This window comes from Pundamilia nyererei, unplaced genomic scaffold (assembly GCF_000239375.1).
Source record: "Pundamilia nyererei isolate P.nyererei 1_Seehausen unplaced genomic scaffold, PunNye1.0 scaffold00163, whole genome shotgun sequence".
NCBI lineage: Eukaryota > Metazoa > Chordata > Actinopteri > Cichliformes > Cichlidae > Pundamilia > Pundamilia nyererei.
In genome coordinates, this window is record NW_005187564.1 from 856,048 (window position 1) to 872,666 (window position 16,619).

The 16,619-nt window shown below is 41.5% G+C and overlaps 1 protein-coding gene across 1 annotated transcript in view; it reads left to right on the forward strand.

The window, feature by feature from the left end:
* Positions 1 to 16,439, forward strand: part of clasp1a (cytoplasmic linker associated protein 1a) — a 91,891-nt gene extending 75,452 nt beyond the window's left edge. The window contains 10 exon segments of the mRNA XM_013914001.1: positions 2,854 to 3,003; positions 3,151 to 3,257; positions 4,936 to 5,064; positions 5,391 to 5,538; positions 6,142 to 6,388; positions 10,609 to 10,799; positions 10,945 to 11,073; positions 12,554 to 12,760; positions 13,167 to 13,283; positions 14,418 to 16,439. Of these exon segments, the coding sequence (XP_013769455.1) occupies positions 2,854 to 3,003; positions 3,151 to 3,257; positions 4,936 to 5,064; positions 5,391 to 5,538; positions 6,142 to 6,388; positions 10,609 to 10,799; positions 10,945 to 11,073; positions 12,554 to 12,760; positions 13,167 to 13,283; positions 14,418 to 14,504 (1,512 nt within the window). The 3' untranslated portion in view covers positions 14,505 to 16,439.
* The last annotated feature ends 180 nt before the right edge of the window (positions 16,440 to 16,619 follow it).

Sequence of the window (16,619 nt, forward strand, 5' to 3'; positions counted from 1 at the left end):
CCCAAGTGTCATACAGGCCGGCTGGATTTACGTTGTAATTTTAGCTGTAAAAATACAAAATAATTCTCATTTAATAACCATTTTAATTTTCTATCTAGCCCTAAGTATTTGAGGAATTATGGTAAAGTGAAGCACATGGTCAAATCTGATTTTTGTGTCTGACAGCAGTACCTTGTAAGTGCTTTGTGCTACTGTGATACACTAAATATCCCCAGTAAAGCTCATAAATCACTCATCCTTTTAGTTCAGCAATTGCACAAATGAAGAGAACTGCCTAAAATCTTTTTTTATGAATCAGCTTAATAGTTAGACCTCAAGTAGAAATGAGCTCATTTGCATTTGCTCATTTTGCAAAATTAAAAAGCAACCCAGTTTTTAAGACATCAAAACTAAACCAATCCTAACCAATATCCTTTTTTTTGTTTTTCCACACCAGTATTAATACACTGTATTACCATGAAAGAGTCATTTCTGTTAAAGAATTCAGGCTTAAATTAACAGTCGACAAAGAAATACATTTGAGTTAATTATGTAATTATTTTGCTTACATCTCATTTAAGCTCAGGTTAGTCTCCTGTCTTCCCGTGCTCTCTGTTTCACTGTATATATTCACACACAGAGCAGAGCAGCTAAAGCAAGGATAGCATTAATTGAGTTGATGATACCTTGTTATCACTTTTATTGCACTAAGTGCAATAAAAGCTGTTCATGAACTGTTAATCCCAACAAAGTGAAAGACAGAAGAGAGGGCCAACAGGGTGATTTAAATGTTTGTTTTTTGTGTGTTTTTACTAAGTTAAACAACTGCAAAGAAACACACAACACTGGTTGGGATAGTTGGTTCCTTCAATGCTATATTAGCCGACCTTCAAGCACAATGTGCAGGCATAGCTTCACTGCTGCCCCAGGTTAGAGTTTTGTGTAGTCCCATCCTAAATGAACAAATTATCAGCAACTAGAAGATGTCTCCCCGGACATTTTGTCCTCACAGTTTATCAGTTTAAAGATTTTTACTGTGGGTTTTGTAGTTCTATAAAATTAGAATCCCTAGTAGTTTATTTTGTATGATGCTATTCCTGGTGAATATTAGGTATAATCTATAGTGAGTTTATAAATGGAAATTATAAAGGTAAAGAAGAGATGGGCAGCTTCGCTGCGTTTGGAGCCACAAATACATCAATCAGCTCATCTGAACTCTTAACACACAAAAAATCATCCGATGTATCAGGATGTTATATTTTATGTTTTAGACCCTATGTTGGTTAAGTTCAAATAAAGTGTGAAAATTCTTTAAAGAGATATTTACAGTAATCAAACTGGGCTGTGCACATACTGGAAGGCAAGTTTTTTTCCTCCTGAAAACAACCTGTTGGATGTTTAATTGATCATCGTTTTGTCATAAATATGCAATCGGGTCATTGAAATCAGAATTATAGCCGATATAAACTGTGATTGGTGCATCCCTAAGTAAAACTGGTGTGTGGTTGTCATTTCTCTATCGCTTCTTACTAGAAACCTGCACAAGAATCAAACATGACATATTTGACAACTTATTCCCAATAATAGACCAAACATTGTTCTGTTAAACATCAACTTCTATTCTCCTGCAGCAGCAGCAGCACACCAGTACTTTCTCCTTTATCTTTGCTCACTTGCATGTTGCAGCACTGATTTTCCTGAAAAGATTCTTCTTCCTTTAGTTTTCTACTGAATGCATCTTTGAATTCTCACCTTTCAAAAAATGTTTTTCTACAGGCTAAAGCCTCCATTACTGCACCAAGAAGCCCGCCTTGGAGCCAGAAAGTGAAAGAATGTCTTCCATGGTTTCAGAAGTGCATTGGCAACAACCTGTGTATCAAATTCTGTAAAATATTGTAAAACATTACTGTTATTCTAACTTGATAAGTCATAATGTCCACTGTATGTGCTTGATATTGGAATACACATGTTAAGCATTAACTAGTTCCTCGTTAGTGTGCATATCAGCCTATTGGCTCTAGGGTTAGCCATAAAGCACTCAGTGATGCCTTATTCTACACAAGCATGTTCTGCAGTTTTTAGGGTACAACAATGAGTCTTTGGCCAGTACCTTCATAATTACTGCTTATTGGATAAATAAAGAAGATCTTGTACATAAATTATGATTTTGATATGCTTTACTCATGGCCTCATAAGAACTGAACCTGAAGCTTTTTAGTATCATTAACTGCTTTTTAGAATAAGATGCACTGAAGTGTAGGAGAATGTCAGTGTTAGGAATTCACCTGTTTCTTGCTTCCTGGTACAGTTCAGCATTTATAACCCTTTCCCTGCTTCCTGTAAATTCTGTAGAATTCCCTCATTTTTGACCTGTGACTCCTCACTTTGGAATAGCATCATTTAACTGCGATAGTTGGGAGCCGTGGTTGAAGAAGAGCCAGTGGTTAGAATAGGGAATCTTTTGTAGATTCATATTTATCAAAGTAAATGTGAGTTAACTGTGAGTGAACCTCAGGAATTAGAATGGGTAGCTCGTTCATATTCAGTCAAACATGATTTAGAGTGGAGGTATAGCCTCCTCTGAAGATCATAATTCAGATAGAGCTGCTTCCTTACGTTTGGTCTAAAAGCAGCAACCAGATTGAAAACTCTTCAGTTAATAGTCCAGTATTGGGAGAATATCGTCAGGAAGAATAGGGTGTTAACGAGAGCTTTAAAATAGCTAATTTAAAGACACTAGGTTGCTAATGTGCATTATAATGAGCAGGTAGCTACCTGGCCGAGGTGCTTCTGAAACCATGAAAGCCTGAAGGTATCTGAAGGTTCTCTGCAGTTCTGCTTTCTTTTCTAACACGTTGTGCTCGCTGCCTGCAGGCGGCACAGGTGGTGCTGATTGCTTTGTTTGAGCTCAACACCCCAGAGTTCACCATGCTGCTGGGAGCACTGCCCAAAACTTTCCAGGACGGCGCCACCAAGCTGCTGCACAACCACCTGAAGAACACGAGCAACACCAGCAGCAATGTGGTCAGTAAGATTTCTATGTCACTGAGGGGAAAAATGTTACAGTCACCCAGGTTGCGGTATTCTAAGATGAGTTGAACTGATTGAACTTGAGGTGGACTTCTGTTTCCGATGTTACGTTGTATGTAATTTCATGTCGTTGATATTCAGGGCTCTCCGAGTAACACTATTGGCCGAATGCCGGCTCGTCACACACCCAGCAGGACCAGCCCTCTCACCTCACCGACAAACTGCTCCCATGGAGGACTCTCTCCAAGGTAGGCAGCCGCCTTTGATGACACTGTCCTTAATAACACACTCACTGTGTCGACGCATGGCTGTGTTTTAATGGTGGGATACTGGTGCTGTCATCATGTGTCACCTGTAGACAAAGTAACACGCAGCCAGGTGGGTCTGTAGTAGCTCGAGACTGAGTGAGCTGTTCTAGAGATTACAGCCCATAATTCATTCACACATATGTGAAAACAAAGAAGCAATTATTTACAAAGACAAAAGAAATCTTACAAAACTCCTCCTGCCAATTGTCTGATTGCTAAAAGTTTCGCTGCATAGCGACTGATAAATGAGCCTTTCAAGTTGTCATACACGATCATGTTGTAAAAGTAAACCAGAGGAGGGTGATTGCTGCATTAATCTGCTGTTTTTACAGCATAATGCAGCCCACTTACCTAAAATCCAGTTTCATTCTTCCACGCTGAGCAGCTCATTCAGCTCACACACACTGTGCCTGGATTGTCCTTTTATCTGCCAGCAGAAACCCATAAACATTGATAAGTTATTTAAGTTATTGTTACTTCACCTGAACCTGCAGTGCACCTTGTATGGAGAGCATTAGCAGCACAAAAATGCTTTTTCAAGGTTATCTTTCAAGATAAAATCACAGTCACACAATTAACTAATTTACCCAGCTTAACCCATAAATATCACAAACCACACTGAATTGAAATGTGGGCAAAAAAACATTTCTTTTGGGCAGCGTTGCAACACTTTCAGCCCAGCTGCCATGATCAGATTGCTTCCTCAAAGTCCTGTTCTGATCACTTGCATTTGTGTATCTGAGATTTATCTGAAATGGTGAAGAAGTTAGGAGTCAAGGATTCAGACCTGGCAAGAAGATGCTAGCTAGCAACGACAGGCCATATGGGTGCATCACACAGATACAGATTAATTATTGCTGTGTAGCATTTAATAAAAGTCCTAGAATTGTATTCACTGAAATACAATGTATAAAATCTTGTCCTTATTGCACTTGGATGATGATGATGATGATATCATACTTAAGTTCCAAATATTAGCAGGTTTCAGAAGGTTTATTCATTTATTTTAATTAAAATGCTACAGAATGCTCCTACAGAACAAACAGGGTGGGTAACAGCTATTTTGTATTTTGGTGCCTCTGGTTGACGTTAGAGGAACTGCACTTGATTTTTCCATCCTGGAAGCTGATACATGTTTCTTTTTATGTTAATAGGGACAAAATGTGCTTTCTTTATGCTTTAATAAAATCCAAATGGATGAGTTGTGTTTTAAAAAAATTACCTGCCATTAACTATAAAACAGAGAAGTTTGTTTTTGGCACCTTTATGGTCAGAACAGGACTTTCGGTGAGGTGAACAAGGAAACAACCTTGACATTGAGACTCTCCAACTTAAAATCAGTTAAAAGTTCTATTTACATGGATGAACTCGACATGCTCACTTTTTACGGGATTCTGCTTTCCTCTTTAATTAACACTTTCCCGTAACCTTAAAGCTCAGACTAGTTTCTTTTTGTCTTTTCTCTTTCTCTTCCTGCGCACTTGCTGTTTCCTCTCTCTCCTCCCTTCTCTTGTCTCGTCCCGTGCTCTCTCCTCGTGTTGTCGGTTTCCATCCACCTTTCCCTGCTCTCTCACTCCTGTCTGTCCGTCCTTCCCTCCCGGCCGCGCTGTGACAACAGTCGGTTATGGGGTTGGGGTGTCGACGGACTATCAAAGCACCCGCCTGCCCCTCCTCCTCCTCCTCCTACGCCTCACTCCACCTCTGCTGCCCCCACCATAAGGGTCCTGCGCAGAGCGTATTCACCCAGGTAATGAGGCGGGCACGTTGGAGATTGTGGCCTAAGGAATCCACACTCTCATCCTTTTCTTTACCCAGTTCACCAAACCATCTGAGAATGCATGCATTAAACCATCATGTCTAATAAAGTGGAAGCATCCTTTTGAAAATCCATAATTTTTAAGGGTTATGTCAGTCCTGACCTTTCATGCTCTAAATCAGTCTGCTTTTCTGTCAAGAGCACAGCTTCGTCGCATGCATATGTCTGCAGATTCATGTGGCTGTATTTTGCTTTTGCTGCATATTTTATATAAAAGTGCATGCATGCGTTTCTTTTTATGTCTGTGTGTCTGGCAGCATGATGGAGTACGACACGGAGAACATGAACTCAGACGAGATCTACAGCTCGCTGCGTGGCGTCACTGAAGCCATCCAGAGCTTCTCCTACCGGAGCCAAGAGGATCTGAACGAGCCTATTAGACGGGAGGCAAAGAGGGATGATGCAGTAAGCCACAAGCTTCATATCCAGAACCAGTTCTGAAAAATCTGGAATTTCATTTGACATTAAATGCTTAGAATGAATTCTGATCCTTTTTTAAGACACTGCTGCATTACATTTTTCATTTTTCAAGACATTTTTCAAACAGTTTTTAGGTTCTTAGACCTCAAAAGTGGTTTGGCTTTCTGGTTGTATGTTGACCATGAAATAACTGTGCTTTTAGTATCTCCTGCTGGTTTCTGTAACCCTTTTAAACATTTTAGTCGCCACTATTTCGGGTGGTGTTTAGAGCAGTTGTGACCATGTCTAGATGAGAGGGGGGTGCTCTAAGTTGTCAGCTAATGCTTGATAATTTGTTGCCAAGTTACGTCTATTGACTATATGAGAACATCACATCTACTAATCAGTGCTGACTCAGCCTCTGTAGCCACTGCAGGCAGACTGTGTATGTAATGCACTGATTTGTCTTCGGATACTCTTTCTTTTTGTGAGGCATGTGTCATTTTTTGCATATTGTTTGGTTTGCTTTCATATTTTTATGGTTATTTGAAGCTAAAATGGCTCCAGATCTTCTTTATACCACTGCCTAATCCCTCTCCCATCTCGCAGGCAGGGAGAGAAGGAGTAGCTTCCTCTCCTGGGTCTGATGCCCGGCTCGGCTTAGACGTGGTGGAAGGCGGTCGCACTGCCTTGGACAACAAAACTTCGCTGCTCAACACGCCATCGCCGCGCTCCTTCTCTGGGCCGCGGACTCGAGAATTTGCCCCATACGGCTACGGAGAAACCATTTGCACGTACGACAAGAGCGCCCTGAAGGAGGCTGTGTTCGACGATGATGTGGAACAGTTCAGAGACTGTGAGTTTATGCAGATTTTATGTTTTTATGTTTACAGCTCTGAGCAAAGTACCTATGTACCCCAGTCACACGTGCATTAGCTGTTAGAATTTGTTATGTGGCTCAACAAACAACCAACATGCCTCTGAAAATGGTCAGGTACAAGGACTGGACTGAAAAAGTTAAAAAGTAGCCAGTGTAGTAAGAAACACTTCCAGAAAGACCTCCAGAAAGCCTGGATAATGTTGCTAAAGAGCACTTTAAAAATTACTTGCTTGAAAGCAACATTTAAAAAAAATGAGGGGTGACTGGAGACTATTTCACAGTACTGTATCTGCTTGTGGCATCGTGACAAGATCTAGTAATGTCAGCCAGCTGCGTTTTTCTTCTGGTTGGCGATGTAGTTCGATACAAAGAAAACATCTCAGGCAGTCTTTTTATGTGGTCCAAGCTCCATGAGATGAACACCATTTAGTTTCTTTATACTGAAGAGAAGGCAGACTTATCCACAACTAATATATCCAAAACTGGAGTACCCATACCAAAACACTCCAGGTCACACATGGGCAAAACAAAGCCCGAGGGCCGCACCCCTGCACACCGAGTCAATCCGTCCCTCAACATCCTCAAGCAAAACAGGTTCCAAAACACGAATAAGAAGCAGCTTAAGGCTGGAACTGACCTACAGAGGAAAATGTAGACCGCTTTAAATGTTCATAGAGTCTTCATATTATTAACTTTTTACTTTTTCCCCAGGAATGTATCAGTTCAATTATTCAGTTTGTGGTCCTTCGCGTATTTAACCTTAGCAAAAATAATGTCACCCACTCCCCATCTATACAATAAGTCAGTTTCTGAAATCTATATTGAATAAGCCTCATGCTTATTCTGGTGGTAGAAAAACATGAAACGAGTTAAATAGCGACATCCACAGAATGAGTATAAAGAAAAAACAGCTCTTACTGTCATATTGCATGTGAGCCTTTCTTGTCATTCAGCCAAACGTCAGGTCGTGCATTGTGAGCACGTGATGTCGTTGTGAAAACACAAAGGAGCAACAATGTTGAGGCAACAAATGGCAGAATTTTCTCCATTTCACTCGGTTAGTTATCAAACGTCATCCTGAACCAGCCGGTTCGTGTTTACAGCAGACAGAAGAAACCAGTGAGCGTCCAGCCCCTCTGTCGCAGCCGCTCTGTGCTTCACTTGTTGTTGTTGTTGTTGGTGTCATCACATCCTTTTCTCTGCCACTCTCCCCTCCCCTCCCCCACCCACCTCCACCTTCATCCCTCCTCCTCCTCCTCCTCCTCTCCAGGCCGACGTCAGGAAAGCGGTGAAAACAAGATGGCACTCTCCAAGGTCTTTGCTCCTGGTAAACATGCCCACCCTGCACCTCCACTCCACTCACCCTCCACCTGTGTTTGCATTCTTCGCTCAGCTCCCCTCATCGTCTCTCCATCTTTTAACTCCGCCTCTGTGTTAACAAAGTCCAAGCAGTTCTGCTTACAGCTGTAATGTTTGAATGTTTCTAATGTTTTCACTGCATCTAATTTGACTGTAGAGATCTATCGTATGAAAAAGTTACCTTTATATTTTTAATATTAACTGCTCAAACTGTAGATATCTGCATCCTCCGAGGACACACATTTTGAATAACATGAGGCTGCTGACGGGAACGGAAGTTTTCTGTGGGTGATCTACTAACAACGCGTGAATTTGATTTATGAATGGAAATTCAGCCAGTTCATTCCAGTAATGGCCAGCACAGTCTACGAAAGGCAAAAAAAAATGGTGGATTAAAACTGACCAGATCTGATAAGTGAGGGGAAAACAGTGAACAGAAACGTTCTGATCTAAAGACTTCAGTTAGAAATAGACGGGAACTGTGTGGGATCTTGGAGATCAGGGCGGCCTTTTTTTTTGTTTTTGTAATGAATACATTTGACAGCTGAGGTGGAGCACAGGATTGATGAGCTGTTTTCAAAAGTCCACCTTACAGGACTTACTGTTAATAATGTTAATAAAGCTACGTTCACACTGCAGGCAAAAGCGCATAAAATCCGATTATTTTTGACCCTATGCGACCCATATCCGATCATGCTATGACAGTGTGAACGGTACAAATCCGATATTTTCAAATCCGATCTGGGTCACTTTCGTATGTGGTACTGAATCCGATACATATCCGATGTTTTAGAAAGCGACTGCTGTTTGAACGGTCATGTCGCATTAAATCCGTCTTTTACGTCACTGACACAAGACAGACGCTAATTATCAGCGCTGGAGAAGCGCCCGAGAAGACTTCGCGAACGCTTCCTGGCCATCCAGCGTAGATGTCAGTGAAACTGTTGGGAAGACAACGTGAACATTTTATTTGTACTATATAATCTGCAGATTCTGACAGAAATCTGCAACTATCCTTTGAAGTACCGCTCCTTTCTAAAACAGCAATAAGGATCATTATTAGGTTATTTACATTATTATGTAAATATGTAATAACTTAAAGCAAAAATTGGGAAACGTAAAGTCCGAAGTCTTTATATTAAGGGCCATCAGTCAAACAATATTGTTTGCTCTGGGTCTAAACAGAGCGTGTTGTGTGTGACGTCTTCTTTTGCGCATGCGGGCCGCTTTGAGCATTCACACTAGAGCGCGTTTGCTGTCGCATTTTATTTGTAGTGTGAACAAGCAGACAAAAAAATCGGATTTGATCAAAAAATCGGAATTGAGCATTAAGACCTGCAGTGTGAACGTAGCCTTAGTCACATCCTGAGTGATCCAGAGACGTTCATGAAGACTGACACATGCATGAAAATGCCCGTTGTTCTCAGTTTCTTGCATGCCACCTGAGGCTGCAGATATTTATTAAAGTCAAAGGAAAGAATCTGACTCACAGCTACCCATGCAACCTAAACTGTCACGGTGAATGGAGTGAGCTGTGAGGAGAAAATAAACGAGGATCCACGTGCAGGCACTTGCTGAGATGCAAAGGTGGTTTATTGTAGAACAGAGGTGGAAATGGCAAAACGGAACAAAACTAATCTATACTGAGACAAACTAAACTATTGAACAGCAAACATGAACACGAACATGAAGGAGAGTCAGCAGAGGCATATGGAGGTTGATAGCAGGGAGAACACACAGATGAAACACGGTAGATTCACAGACAGTCCAGCAACTAGTACACGAGTAGACACGACTTAATACACACAGAAGAACACAGGGAGATTACAAACAGGTGGGGAACACAGCTGGAAGTAATTGACAAGACGAGACATGGGAAGCAAAACTGAATACACTGACATCAGACATAAACCTTCAAAGTAAAACAGGAAACAAGAGACAATTCACAATTCACAAGACACAGACTAGACACTGAACTAAAAGGGAAACATGGAAAACTCAGGACCAATACTGGCACAGAACCAAAACCTAGGAACAAACAAAGACATCAAGAAATCAAAGATTAACAATGCAAAACAGAAAACACTGGGTCACCGACCCAGGACTGTGACATAAAAAACTTTTAGAAAAACTAATTACATTTAGTGCTGACTACTAAACATATTAGCTGTTTCAAGACAGACATTTCTATATGTTATGTAAGAGATCCATAACAACAGCAGCATCACTCTGGAAGTAGAAAAGTAGAGTCTGTTTTGCCCATTTTATGAAAAAAATAATGTTCATTAAAAAAAGTTTAAAATAAGGTTTTATCACATTCCCTCAGTGCAAAAGCCAAAAGTCTTTGGTAGGCAGCAGGAGGAGAAACTCGTTTAGAAAGACTTTCATGCTCTAGTTCAGTGACTTTTCTGTGAGTTTCTTTGTTGCCTGTAATATACTGATGGTTTTTATGCATCACCGCGCTCATAGCTTTGCGCAATTCACCTGTACCAATCACGTGTCCATCTTGACTCTCAGCAGCAATGGTCACAGCCACATCAGGCACAAATCAAGTTTCTACGTTCAGTTTAAGTACCCTCCTCCCAAAATGTGGTCCCTGGAAAGGGAAATACATGTGCAAAAATACCTGCACCTCATCACACCTCCCTAGTAAAGTCCAACAACCGCCAAAGGAGGAATTGCAGATCCAAAATCTGGATGTGTGATTTAAAAAAAAAAAAAAAAAGAGACATTAAGTGTCTTTTAAAAACAAAAAAAAAGGTTGATGGATGATTATTAGCCCATGGCAGTTCAATTAAATTCTTAACTCTTTCTTCCTGTCCCCTCTCGGTAAGCAGTCGGGCAGGATCACTCAGACCTGGTGGCCGATCTTTTGAAGGAGCTGTCCAATCACAACGAGCGCTCAGAGGAGCGTAAAGGCGCCCTGGTGGAGCTGCTGAAGATCACACGGGAAGACAGCATGGCTGTGTGGGACGAACATTTCAAAACCATCCTCCTCCTCCTGCTGGAGACCCTGGGTGATAAAGATGTACGTAACCTGATAGTTTGTGTACATGTAAATCCCTTTTTTTGTCTCCTTTATTTGTGTTTTCATTGTCTTGATTCAGCGTAATCTGAAGAAACTGAAGGTAGTTTTGTGTGGATGATATTCTTTATGTTCCCATTTCCTGCAGCACACCATTCGAGCTCTGGCTCTGCGAGTGCTGAAGGAAATTCTGAGGAATCAGCCTGCCCGCTTTAAAAACTATGCCGAGCTGACCATCATGAAGACACTGGAGGCGCACAAAGACTCTCACAAGGAGGTACGCAGCTCCCACCACTCAGCTAAAGGCACCGAGCATGATTTTTGTTTCATAAAGTCGTCATCGATATCTGTTAATGTGGCCGTGCCGTGTTGAAAGTGATGCGGTTCTCATGTCTTTAATGACTGAGTAGCGTGTTCACTTAAACATGAAGTTAGTTTATATATGCAAAGGAGCACATGTGAGAAAGACGAATGCCAATCATGATACATAAACAAAAAGCCTGCAGTCAATGAGATTAATGATTATTGGTTTCTAATAATTTCTAATCCCTGTTGTAGCTCACAATAACCTCATAATTAATACTTTACAGAGTGGTTATCAATATGAGCACTGAAAAAAGTGAAGACAGTAAGTCCAACCTTCGACCCTTCACTCCAGCAGTTATTCAGGATTACTTGTAGAGAAATTTCCCATTCATGTTGGTCAGGTGTGCAGCAGGGGTACAGAGTGTGTGTAAACACAGATCACGTGTTGATAGCAAATTGAACATAAAATACACAAAAATGCACTCGACCAACCTGAGATGAAACATGCAGATAACCAAAAAAAAAAAACATATGGATCACAGAAATTTAGCACGAGGAATTTATTTAAAAAAAAGTTTTTCAGAATGAATGAATAATATCCTGCTGAAGAAGTGTAAAGTATGCTGAAGTAAAGTACTTTTTAAAGGGGTTCATAAATCCCAGAGGTTTTTATTCTTTATCTTTAAACTTTTTTTTTTGCTTTTTCTGTATTCAGTTTTTCAGTAATTGCGTTAATCTAAACGTGTGTCATTTTGCAGCCAACAAATTTTCACAAAATCTGTGAAACATGCAAAATTCAGTACAGTCCCGCACTGTACTTACCACACACCAGAAGACCATAAAAAGATGTTTTTAATCATAGACGAGTCATTTAAAAAAAGCTTTATAAAAGCCTAAAATACAGGCATAAAGGTGAGGATATATTGTGTTTAAAGCAAGAGCCATGATAGGTTCAAGTATAAAATCAGGACTGAAAGTGCAACAGCAAGAATACATTAGAATAAGTTTAAAATGTAAGCGTTTTCTGGGGAAGTTCTCAGATCGAAATCAGCCTGTAAACGTGTTTTTCCCATCATGCTCCTGGTGGAAATTTACAAGAAGATAAAGTGTTGAGTGGTGGAGGAGCAGCTGCCTCGTTTCTCTGTTTGTTCTAGAAAAGTAAGTCAAAAGAAAAAAAGGGAAACACTGACTGACAGAACGGAGCTCCTGTTGGTTGTTGGAAACATTTATGGGATTGAAGTTCTCTACTTGAGCACAAAATGCTAAACTGGACAGTGAAATTGTCTGAATTTGGGGGGGAAAGAGACTTTGGCTTTGTCTGACTTAGTCTCATGCCTGTGATACAGAAATCCTGCTGTTGCCTCAATAACACACCAGCTGATTGGATTTACGATGTGTGATATAAAATTGTTAGCAGCCTAATCTGTTAAAAATAAAAAACATGTTTTTAGGTTGTGCGTGCAGCCGAGGAGGCGGCGGCGACGCTGGCCGGCTCCATTCACCCGGAGCAGTGCATCAAGGTGCTGTGCCCCATAGTGCAGACGGCCGACTACCCCATCAACCTGGCAGCCATCAAGATGCAAACCAAAGTAATTGAACGCATCGCCAAGGAATCACTGCTGCAGCTGCTGCCCGACATCATCCCCGGACTCCTGCAGGTCTGAGCCCAAAACAGAAGTGCAGATTTGAATGGAATGTGATTGTTTTAGTTTTGCAGGCTGAAAACTGATCAAACCTCCAAAACTGTGAAATAAAAACTCACATTTCAGAAACTTGAATAAACCGAGTTTTTAGTTTTAAATGTGTTGCTGGTGTACTCAGCTTGAATAACACAGACAAAGCAGAAACATCCGTGTCAGTGCCACAGAGGCTTATTTGGACAATGTTCATATTTGGACAGTGGGAATTATTTGCCTTATTTGTCCCTGGAAATGTTTGCGTGTACTCTGCACTCTTGGCGACCCCTCCCACGTTCTTGCTGACCTCGTGTGGGTGTGTGTGCGTGTGCGTGTATGTGTGCATGTACGCGCCTTTGATACCTGATGCTCCCCGGTCTCTCCGCAGGGCTATGACAACACAGAGAGCAGCGTTCGCAAGGCCAGTGTGTTCTGTCTGGTGGCTATCTACTCTGTGATTGGTGAGGAGCTCAAACCCCACCTGGCACAGCTTACGGGAAGCAAGGTACTGACCGTCGCCAGCAAGTCTTTCCACTTGCATGTCCTCACAACGAAAGCACTTGAACAGACGCTGAGCCTTATCATCTTCCCATGTTGTTATTTCTCAGCTGGCTCTCAAATTATAAAGCACAGGGTCATATTTGCCCTTCTAAAGTGTCCTTGAGTTATGTAATGGTTAAGGTCTGAGGGTCAGGTTCACCTGACTGCAACCCCCCCACCTCCACCACTCCCCTTTACTAACCACCACCTGTTCAGCTGGTTATCTAAACGGAGTCACCGCTGCAGTCTTCAGCTGCACTCTAAGATATCATCTTAGTGCTAAAATCACTTTGAGTGGATGCAGTTAATCATTAATAACAATCCTTCCTCTTATCAGCAGCTACATTTTAGGGAATATTTTAAAAAAGTGCCTGTGTCAATATTTTGTGTATGATCACTTTTGAGTTCTTCATCCTGTTTAAAGCAAATTGTCCCTGTGATGAGATTCTCCTGAGAAACAGTTTGTGGTTCTCCTACTACAGCATATTTTTGTATTTCCCTCTATAGTTAACTGATTGTTACATATATCAGTAAAGATGTGGACTGACAGCCATTAGAATAACTTTTGGGGGGATTTTTGTTTTTGTTTGTTTCCCCCCGAAGGGTATCCCCAGGAAGCCGGTCACCAGCACAAACAGTCCAGGCCAGTTCAGTCCAGTTTAGGGACTTCAACTAGCTGCAGCTAGCAGCTCCAGCCACCTGTGTCGCTATCCACCTGTCAGTCAGGGGGGCCACAGCCCTAATTTTAAGTCTCGCTACCATACAATGGAGTGAGTTATAATTGCATTGACCACCTGTAGAGTTGTTTTGAAGTGGTAAACTACATAAAGACATTCTTGAGGCAGGCTGTAAACTTGTTTATTTCTGCTGGAGCGTGCAGGTGTTTTGTGCTTTTCATGTTTCAGCCTCACTCTACCTCTGCTCGGTTTAATTGCATGACGAGATGTCATGAGTGCTTTCATCATTTTAAAGGAACCAGCCAAATATTGTGTACTTTTTGCTTCCTATCGCCCTATCTGACTCATGAAGAAGTTTATTCCTCTTTAAGACAGTCCTGTGCTGATATAAAGAGTAATTTCTCGATTCTTTCCTTTTGCAGATGAAGTTACTGAACCTGTACATCAAGCGTGCTCAAACGACAAACAGCAATAGCAGCAGTTCCTCAGATGTCTCCTCTCACAGTTAATGGAGGTGGTTTCATCCATTCCAAGACTCCAGATCAGACTTCTCTGTCTCTGAGCATCACCCTCCTCATCACGGCTCTGCAGCTCATCCTCTCGACCCATTTTGTTCCTTCGTGTCATCTGCCTCCGCTCTGGAAATATCTGAACGGGACTGCTGTCCTGGTTTCAAGTTGGTGGGGAAGGATTGGACACATTTGGATTTTTGGATTTAGGATATGGCGCTTTCTCCTCCTCCTGTGGGTCCCACCATCTCCACATCAGCTCCATTCTGTTTCTCCTTCATCCCTTCTGCTTTTAGATTTGTTTCTATAAGTGGAAAATATTCACATCAAAGAAATGTTTCAGATCATCTTCAGTTTGGGATGAAATGTCATTTGGCTGGCCCAGTGATGGCAACAAGCCCATAAAGTGTGCAGTGAATTCTGTTTTAAGGGCATGAAGACCAAATATTGCAAGGCGGAAAAAAAATTAGATATGGACAGAAAGACAAAACGAGGAAGTCCTATGTGAGCATTTTAGTTCAAGGCTCATATTTGATTGTAATTTGTTTTTTTTTTTATGCGCTCGTTTCTCTTTAGGAGTGGCTTAAAACCCAAACTGTCACGATTACGAAACAGATCTCATGTCTAAACAGAACTGACAATCCTTCACATTTCGTGCAGATCTTTTTAACAGAGAACACAAACCACCGTCGCTACATGGAGTGGAAGCTAAGCCTGTTAAAAGCCGTGACGTTTGTGTCGTTTTTAACTTCCTGCTTCCATTTGTGTCTGAGCGCTTACTCTGTCTTACAGGAAGTCCTTTGTAAATACAGCAGATGAGGAGTTGGGGGAGAACAGGCCTTACATTTGTGGACTGCAGAGAGTGAACGGGATGTACGGCGCCGTCACTCTCGGCTCTTTAAAAAAAAGAAAGAAAGAAAAACAAACAAAAAAATGTGAATCTGCAGCAGAAGCCTCCCCAGCAGGCGGCGTCGCTCTCAGACATGTGACCGTGCAAACACAGTATTACTCGTTTCCTCTTTCACGGCTTCTGCAATAACCACAAAGAAATCAAAGGTGTTTTGTACATACACTTTCTGACCGCTGCTTCACGGAAAAGCAGACTTTTAATTTTTTTGGCTTGCATGAACCTGCGGCACGCGTCAACTCAGTGCTGCGTGGAGAGCCCGGAGCTTCTTCGGCTGTTAAAGTGCACTTTTAACATCATGAGATCACTCGACTCTGAGGAGGCGCTCGTACGGAAAAGGTACACACTCTGTGTTTAATTTATTCTGCTGTAAAGTTTTAAGTGGTGGATTCCTGCTGTGAAGCACTTCATCGATTCCCTGATTGGGAAGAAGTTTCTCAGTCTGATCAGCTTTTAATTATTGGACCTGATTTGGTTTTCATGGTCAGTTGATCTGCTGTAGTTTTTTCTTTATAATACTCTGAATAATGAATAATAATGCTGATTCCTGATTTGTTGAAATCCGCTGAGAATGGTCCAACTCTGCTTCTTTAAGGAAATGAATGTACAGAAACAACACAGTGAATTTGCTGGTACTCAAAAGGATTTAACTTTTTCTTTCTCATCGTCCTTCAGCACGCTCATTTAATCCGCTGAGTTTTTACCAGAAAAGCAAACCTGCAAACTGGTGAAAACCCACCAATCTTCTCGCATCTGTCGTCTCGTCGCTGGATCTAAAACAGACGCGACGGCGTTCCTTACAGACTGTTCACTATGCATGTTCAGCAGTCTTTCTTTGGCTTCACGCGCTCATGTAATATTCACACCTGTATTTATATATTTTATTTGATCTTATTGTATTTAGTTCTGTCATGATGAACTGTACAGAAGGTTTTTTGTTTAGTTTTTTTATGTTAACATCAATGTGTGATCAGTTTGCAGCGATGTAAAAAACTGTTTGCTGTAGAAATAAAAAGACCGAGAACTGATCTCAGCACTTTCTGGCCTTTCACTCCACATTTCACAATTCCCCCCTCTTACTTCACCGTGTGTAACGCTCAGAGATTGGATCAAAGCTCGGACGGCGTCGTCTTTGTTTCCCTCGCAGGTTGGACCTGCATCCGAGCGCTGAGGTGTGCTTAGCGGCTCTGGATAAACATTAACCCGGG